We start from the raw sequence: 8,893 nt of genomic DNA, 5'->3' as shown, positions 1-8,893 counted from the left end.
TAATTATCATTATACTCATGCAATTTGAATGATCCCACCTTTCAAAATCTCTTTTAGCTTCAGGGTGGCTTTTCGTAATGAGAGGTGTAAGTTATTTTTCGCTTAGTGAAAGGTCTATGTCCATAAAGCTAAGCATTATAAGTAAATGTCTTTTCCATTCCATGAAGTTAGCCTCAATAAGCATGAGTATAGAATTTATAGTGGCAGATATTGTGGCAGCAGAAGATGAAGTAGCTGAATATAGAACAAAATAGATAAAAACAAGTTTACATCAATATTCATAAGTAAACAATAAATTTAAAATAGTGGCTAATCCCATCTCAAGATGCCAAATACACCATTAATATCAAGTTTTTGAACAGTAATATTAATTGTAAGCAATACTCTTGTTATAGCAATCAAACATCAATAATAAATTATGTCAAACAACAAATCAATCTTTGGACTAACTTATTGCTCACATAAAGTACTTTATAATTGTTACACATTTACCACCACAGATATCGTTGAAATTCTGCCAAATATTAACTTACCTTTGGGTTCATTAATAAATGCATGAATCACAAAAACATATAATAATCTTGATATTTTAATTAAACTAATCTACACAAAAGGGGTCACTTTGGTGATATTTTGTTTTAATTAATCTATTTAAAATATTAAACATCCTTAATTAAACCATAAAGCCAAAATTTGAATTTTTTTGTTTTAAAATATTTCAAATTTAAACCAAAATAATTCGAATAAAGGTAAATCTCATCTCAAGATATTTAACACTCCATTAATATTTCATCTTTGGACAAAAATATTAACTTATAAGTGATATCTTATTGTAGTAATCAAACATTGACAATAAAAATATATCAAATAATAAATCTTCCTTTGGGCCAATTTATTACTCACATGTAAAACTAAATAATCATCACTTATTTATTACCACAGTTGCACATATAATTTTGTTCAATATTAGTCTTACTTTGAGCCGATCAATATTAACGTAGCTTAAGTTACATGCACGCAACCTTTTATATTTTAAAACAAAATAATTTCAATAACAAAGGTCACTTTGGCAACTTATTATTTCAATTAAGTTATTTTAAAATATATATATCAATATTCAAATTTAAAATTTTCATAACAGTTAATGGTCAAAACTAAAAATTTTTATTATTTTATATTTCCAAAATAACTTAAAATAATGTTGTCTAAATAAAGTAATAAAAAATCGAAAACCTTAATCTTTAACCTATTTTTTAAAACCATATATGTCAAAACTAAACATAAATAATGTAGTGGTATAATACCAAATAATTAACAAGCACATGTATTTATAATTTCAGTATAGACAAAACACCAAAGCAATTTATGCTTATACATGTATTCATAATCAAATAGAAAAACTCATGCACCCTGCACATTCTATGTAAATCCTCAATTATATTTATGATTAAACAGAGATTCGCATGAATAATTGAAAAATATTTTCAAGCTAATAAATCTCAAAAAAAATATCATAATAGTTTATATATTCCACAATTCATATAATAAACCACATCATCATAATTTAACCAAATATTTAAAACAATAAGATGTCAAAACCTAATATTATAGAACTAAACTTAAAATTAAATTCTTTAAACAAGCATAAGTTTAGCATGAATTTACATCAAAACTCCCATAAAATTAAATATATATTTTTTATAAAAAAATTAACTTCAATGAATATCCATCTACCAATTTAACAGAAAACCATAATTGAATCCATAAAAATTTATCAATAATTTTGAAGAATAACATGTAATTAAACCCAATTTCACTATTAATATGTATAAAAAATGAAAATAAAAAAAAAGTAATGGCTTTACCCAGCGCCATTGCATTCGAAAGCCTGATCTATTTTAATTAAAAAACTTTGGCTCCCTTTAAAGCCCCAAACATCCAAGTAGATATTGAACTTAATAATCAAAGCATGAATTGAAACAAAGCAATTATGATGAAATAAAGCAATTGTGTGAAAAGAAAAGAACAAAATCGCACATAATGCGAAAGAGAACAAAAACGGTGGCATCAATTGTACATGAAATTCAATCTCAATGGTCAAATGTGAATTATAACATATATTAAATTTAATTGTACAATATTATTTTCTTTTTAAGGGTTCAAATTGTATTGAAACCCTAAAAGTGAAATTCTAAGAATAAAAAATCTTAAAACTTTTATTATGAATATCAAATATTTAACATATGTATGATTGAGATACCAAATCTCATAAAATCTTAAGAACAAATTGATCCAAAAAAAACAAAAAAATTATTTTTTCCTCAATGATCCGACATGACGAGGCTCTGATACTACTTGTTAGAACCGTAAAAACAAGATCTGATATAAACTTAAAACTGTAAATCAAGATCTGTCACGTTAAATAATTAAGAATAAATAAATAAAAACTAGATGTAGAAGTGTGCATGAATTCATCAATTTCTTGAAATCTTAGAATCTTATGGTTTTGAAATTCCAAATTAGCACACATAGGGAATGTGACTCTCTCTTTTCTAAAAAATGGGATATCAAAAAAGCTACATTATGTGTAATTTGGGGACTATAACCTTAATATATAACTTTTGTACATTAATTCTAATTTCTAATTAGCACATCATCAATTATAAATTAATTACTAGAATATCTACACATATTTGACTCATTCTTTTTTTAATAACTAAAGCCTAATAAGCCTTAACCAACTTAAATCATTTTTAATTTAGACTAATATTTTATGATACTAAATAATATAATATGTAATTATTCTTATTCAATATGTGATTTGCATATTTTTTCAACATACTCATATTTTTTAAAATATACATGAAATAATACAGACGAGTGTTGGTCATTGTAGCGCCAGCACTAAATTTTTTTTTTAAACCCCATACACTCAATAGCTAATGATTAGAAGATGATTGATTAGTTGCGGTCGACGTTGCCAGATACTTTACATTTCATATCATCCCATTATTATTTTTTAAGATAGGCTATTCTTGTAAATATTATTTTTTGATAGTTGGGTAGAAAAATCCTAATTGATTGCAGGGTTGGTTGATTAATTAGATATATTTTCAGAAAGGAAACCGGAATGCTGGTGTCTTGAAAAGTGATTTTGTGCCTCTGGTCCTTCAGTTGACGGCTTTATTAATGGCTATGTAATGCAATTGTTTCACTTACTATATCTGTACTTGGTGTTGTAGAGCGGACTGTTTAAATATGTTCCTTTATGTTCCTTTTATTACTTAAAATATATTCATACCATCAATCAATCAAATAAAATCAGCGAAGATTCGATCTTTAGTCCCGAAAATCTCAGCCGTCGAACATCTTAATCCAACGTCTACAAAAATGCCTTCCTCCTCCTTTCCCTAAATATTCCACTCTACGCGGCCCTCGCTTCCTTCCACCCCCAGTTTCTGTTTCACCCTTTTTTCTTTCTATTATTTTTCCCTCCGATAACCCAAAAATTAAAAAAAAAAAAGGAAAAAGAAGCCCCAACATATTTAAAAAGAAAGAAACTGCGAAAAGAGATGTTTGTAAATTGGTTTCGTATGCAACGTCAGATCTTATTTGCTTTAAAAGGTTAGCTTCTATTTCACTTTCACTTTCATTTTCTCTTCTCTTTTCCTTTTTCTATTTTTTTGGCTTCCATTTTTGGTAAAATGTATGCCCAAGCTTTGACATTTAAACCTTTTACTTTTTTGCTTTTTGAGGAAGTATTACCAGATTAGGTCAAATTTCAAAGGAATGCTTCTTTGGGTTGAGGGTTTTGGAGGGTAGTGCTTTATGATTTATGGATGGTTGAATTGTAGTTTTCCTCTTCTCCAATTTCTGAATTTTGTTATTGGTTTTTCTCAAGGTAGATAAATAGAGTAGAAAGAACTGGCGTTTGAAGAGGGCATTTAAGTGCTACAGTTGCAGGTTGTCTTTCCTGAGAATAAGTTGGGATCCGGGAACTTCCTTATGGGAGCTTTCAGTCTGCCAAGGCTGTTTTCTAGGTAGGAAGGAACTTAGATTCAGGGACTTTTTGTGGGCCGGAATTAAGTTATATTTTTCCTATGAAAAAAAATGTAATTTGATCATTTTAATAATCTATTGTCTTTATAATTTTTAAAAGATCAAAATTATAATTTTTATATTTTGGGGTAAAATTTTATAAATTATAAAAGGCTAAAAGGGCTAGTTTTCCATTTTAGGGCCCGCACCCTGGATCTGCCCCTGCTTAGATTCAAAGCTTTGGTTAAAGATGGATGGAAATTTGAAGTGCTTCAATTTATGGTTCTGTCAGATTCATTATACGAAATGGGTTTAGCGGAAGTTTTAAGGTTAGCAAAATTGGATCTCGGTAGTTAATTGGCTGAAGGTTTAACTCCTTGTTTGAGTTAAAAAGAAATTTATTAAACAGGTCCACATAGAACCAAAGTGATATGCAGTTACCAACTTTTACTGGAATTTGATAAGATTGCTGCGCATATAGGAGTCTGATAATGGGATGAATTGTTTGGATCATATGGGATGTGCTATGTAGCTTTCTGCAGCATGGTATTACTATTTCTTTAGATGACAGTGGCAGGAAGCACCAGAAGTAGAATGGTTTTCAAGTTTGTGTTGAGGAATATGAAAATAATGATGTGGTTTAGGGAAAAACAAAAGTAAATCAATAGAATTAGGTTGAATAAACGAGTAAGTAAGTTGGAACTCTAGAAAACTTATGGTTATAAAAGAGCCTCTAGTATTTCTCTATTAATACAATGAAAATAATAAGAACAATAACAATATTGTTGCTGTAAAGCTTACGTTTATTTATACTAATATTAGACTTTCTTGCAAATAAACTTTTAATCCTAGCCCTAGATTTAAACGCTAAAGAACTAATAATCGTAGCCCTAGTGATTCGCAATATTGTCTAATAATTAATAAATATTACTGAAATAAATAAATAAAATTTTAAAGCTCTGGCGTCTAATAAGCACTTACTTTTAGTTCATATTTTATATAGAGAACAATATTAATGATGTTGGCTGTAAAGCTTTCGATTTATTTTTACTAGGCTTTCTTGCAAATGAAGTTTTTATCTTAGCCCTAGATTTAAACTCTAAAAATATCTTATAATCCTAGATCCAGTCATCCACAAAATGTCTAATAATTAATAAATATTACTGGAATAAAAAAATGAAAAATTAAAAGCTCCTGCGTCAAGTAAGCAGTTACTTTTAGTTCCTTTTTTTGTATAGAGATCTGTTTTGGAGTATATAGTTGTCGTTTGCTGCACAGAGATGAGTGGAACTAAATATGGACGGATAAGCTAGAAACTGAGATAAAAAAGTTTCTTACTGAAACTCACAATGTGGCAAGCAGGTGTTACATGCATTCTAGGTAGTAATTGTGGGTTTCTGTTCTTGACTTATTTTCTAGATCTATACCTGTCTTTAGATGCCTAGTCTGTTTTGGTGTTCTGAAAACAGAACAGATTGCCGTTGAATAGGTTGAAAATGGTTTTAAAGGCAAAAATAATGTAAAATTGCATCAGATGGATGCAGGAATCCTAATACAGCTAGCGTAAAAGGTTTTTAAGTTCCTTAATGTGGAGTTCTGCGGAGTCTGATGTCAAAAATGAATTTACCTTATATTGAGACTTCTGTGAGAAAACTTTATGAACTAATGCTAAAATGTCAATTCGTGTTTCTCTTCTATTCTGATATTCCCTTTATGCTATGCCCTGTGGCCCTTTTTAATTTGGCCAAGTATGTGTCTGAATTGGTGTACACTTGCTAGTTTGACGTGTTGTTTAATTGTTTACCATGCTTTATTGACCATACAATCGCAACTCTTATGGACATAAATTGCAGCATCTATGACATTTATGAAATTATAGCAAAAGGTGTCTCAGTTGAAGAATTATACACCTTTGGCGTGTTCAGTTTAGAATGGAAGGTGGATTGTCTAGCTTCTGGGGTCCTGTCACAGCTGCTGAGTGGTGTGAGAAAAACTATGTTTACTCATCTTACATTGCAGAGTTTTTCAACACAATATCCAATGTCCCATGTATTCTTTTGGCACTCATTGGCCTTATAAATGCGTTAAGACAACGATTTGAGAAGAGATTTAGTGTCCTTCACGTATCTAACATGATACTTGCCATTGGAAGCATGCTATACCATTCCACACTGCAACATATGTAAGTATTCTTTTCAACTCTTACATTTGCATTTGTGTTCCCTCAAAATTCTTCAGGTATTAGGTGAATGTCTTACTAACAAAGATCTAATGTTAGTATTGTTTTTATATGTCAGATTGGAAGAGCATTTTTCTCCTTGTTTGATTGGTTCCAGGAGTTCGCTACCTACTTGTGTGGTAGTCTGACTCCATAAGTAGCAAATACTACAGTTAGCCTAAGTTTTAATTCTTATTCTTACCACCGGAAATGGACATCCACCTGTTGTCAAACTTGAATAAAGTACTCTTTGGCAGAAGTAATGTTTGATTAATGTCTTAGGTTCAAAAGCTTCATTGGACGAATAAAAAAAATGATGTTATGCCTAAAGCTCTTTTTTGACTTGTCTGCACTTCTGTGAATGGCTCCCTTTGCTCTGGCGTTCCTTGAGCACATCTTTCCAAGATGTATTGGACTAATGCCTATGTTTCCATCTTTTCCTTTCTTTTTTGGTGAAGGTGACGGGAAATTTGAAAGGCTTCAAAAGGCAATATTTCAATATCTGATCCCTTCTATATTTCTACCTTTTACATCCTTTCATAAGTTTCACTAGTGTATTTGGGCTTTTAGTCCTTTATTTCATCAGGTTGTTTTTTACTAGATCGTACTAACTCATACCCTTCATTTTGTTTTAAATCTATTACTTGAAAAGTAGATTTTATAGTTTTTATTTTCATCCTTTTCCCATAAAGGCTTACACCTAGCTCCATGTTAATGTGTGTGTCTCTGTTTCCCTCCAGAATACGAACAATGAAACACTAAGATAAAGAGAAGGCGCTGCAGTACTTTTATTAGTTTGATGTGATGCAAAAGGCATTTGACGTTGTTGATAACCTGAATGTTAAAACTTTTCATTGCTTGTAATCATAGATAGAATGGAGGGACTCCTTTTATGGGGCATTGGATCTGCAGATCCTATATGCTAATTATATTGTTGTCTTTTGAAGTTCACTGGGGGCTGCTTGATTGTAGTAGCTAGGCTGGTAAATGTATCTGCCCCATGCAATTCTGTCTACAATTGAATAGCTTATTTTCATTTCCACTTTTTTTTTTTTGGCTTCGCGGAAATAATGAATAAAAACTGAGGGTTTATTTGATAAATCATTACTGTTTCTGGTATCATCTCTTTTTGATGGAAAACCTTTTTATCTTTTACTCTAGAAAGTAGGCACCCATGGGAAATATACTCGAGAAAACATTCATTTCTCCTATTTTGAAGACTTGTAAAATTTAAAGCAGTTATTTATTTGCCAAGTTGGTTTTGAAGTGAAATTCTTTTAATTTATTTCAGGCAACAGCAAGGTGATGAAACACCGATGGTATGGGAAATGCTTCTATACTTTTACATCCTCTACTCACCAGATTGGCACTATCGAAGCACAATGCCTACTTTCCTGTTCCTTTATGGAGTTGGATTTGCAATAGTCCATGCTCTCTTACGCTTTGGAATTGGCTTCAAGGTGCATTATGTCATTCTCTGCCTTCTCTGCATCCCTCGCATGTACAAATACTACATCTACACTGAAGATGCCTCTGCAAAGCGACTAGCAAAGTTATATGTAGCAACATTATTCCTGGGGAGTATTTGTTGGCTTGCCGACAGGTTGTTCTGCAAGGAGATATCTAGTTGGTACTTCAACCCTCAGGGTCATGCGCTTTGGCATGTCTTGATGGGCTTCAGTTCATATTTCGCCAACACATTTCTGATGTTTTGTCGTGCTCAGCAGCGAGAATGGGACCCAAAAGTTGTTCACTTCTTGGGATTTTTCCCATACGTTAAGATTCAAAAACCAAAGAGCCAGTAAAAAACTTGCTCCCTAGTGATTTTGGCAGGCCGGTAGCAGGCATAGGAATCACAATTCATTTTTTCCCTTTTTGTGTCTTTAAGAAAAGGATGTACATGATAATTGAATGTTGATAGTATTGTTGGGACTTTATTTTCAGAGTAATGCTAGTCTTTTCCAGGAAAAAAATAAAAAAAAAAAAAGAAAAAAAGAACGGGAAGTAGTCTGTCCCATAATTTTACATCTTATTCTTCTGTCAGTTCTTCCAATTCCCTCACCCTTTTGTAAAATAAAGTGAACAAGGTCCGTTGGTCTTTTAATTGTTCATATGCCATGAGATTCCATGATGTCGTTTGTTCCAGAATTGTTGATATGCTAGATTCGCTCTGTTTTGTCTTCCAACTCTCAACCCTGGAATTTTCCTTTTGTACCAGTTTCAAAGCTTAAGATCAATATGTTTTTTAGGCTTTAAACTAAAAAACACTATTAGGGCTATTGTATGAGTTGATGGTACATGGGAAATTAGATTGAGAACCACGGTCTTTGTTAGTTTCTCCTGTTGAGATCCCTTGGGGGCTACTGATTTTCTTTAAGGCACTGTTCAGTAATCAGGAGACACAGAAGACCAAAGAACGGAATTAATTGGACTTTCTTCTTCATTGTCAGAGGGAACTTGGTTTTCAAGCTCTATAAGATCCAACTTGGATAACATTTTGTTTGCAAAACTCAAAAAGTTAATCGACGGAAGCATCATCATTTCTGCAAACTGTCAGGCAGGCTCGTATTTAACAGGCCTTGTATAGAATCTTCAAGTCTCTTCCACATTCCATAACATACTTGCCCAGATTGATTG

General features: G+C 31.6%; 1 protein-coding gene across 4 annotated transcripts; it reads left to right on the top strand.

The window, feature by feature from the left end:
• Positions 1 to 3,226: 3,226 nt before the first annotated feature.
• Positions 3,227 to 8,387, top strand: LOC107897147 (alkaline ceramidase). Of its 4 annotated transcripts, XM_041079158.1 has the most exons (5): positions 3,288 to 3,624; positions 3,902 to 4,040; positions 4,239 to 4,367; positions 5,892 to 6,220; positions 7,548 to 8,387. In XM_041079158.1, the coding sequence occupies exons 4-5, from the start codon at positions 5,970 to 5,972 to the stop codon at positions 8,059 to 8,061; spliced, it is 765 nt and encodes a 254-aa protein (XP_040935092.1). In that variant the 5' UTR covers positions 3,288 to 3,624; positions 3,902 to 4,040; positions 4,239 to 4,367; positions 5,892 to 5,969; the 3' UTR covers positions 8,062 to 8,387. The 4 variants fall into 4 exon arrangements, with proteins under 4 accessions (XP_016677982.1, XP_040935092.1, XP_040935093.1 ...); XM_041079159.1 differs by lacking the exon at positions 3,902 to 4,040; XM_016822494.2 differs by having other exon boundaries at positions 3,906 to 4,367.
• The last annotated feature ends 506 nt before the right edge of the window (positions 8,388 to 8,893 follow it).

This window comes from Gossypium hirsutum, chromosome A10 (assembly GCF_007990345.1).
Source record: "Gossypium hirsutum isolate 1008001.06 chromosome A10, Gossypium_hirsutum_v2.1, whole genome shotgun sequence".
In the NCBI taxonomy this organism is placed as follows: Eukaryota; Viridiplantae; Streptophyta; class Magnoliopsida; order Malvales; family Malvaceae; genus Gossypium; species Gossypium hirsutum.
This window is presented reverse-complemented; position numbering and strand designations above follow the sequence as displayed.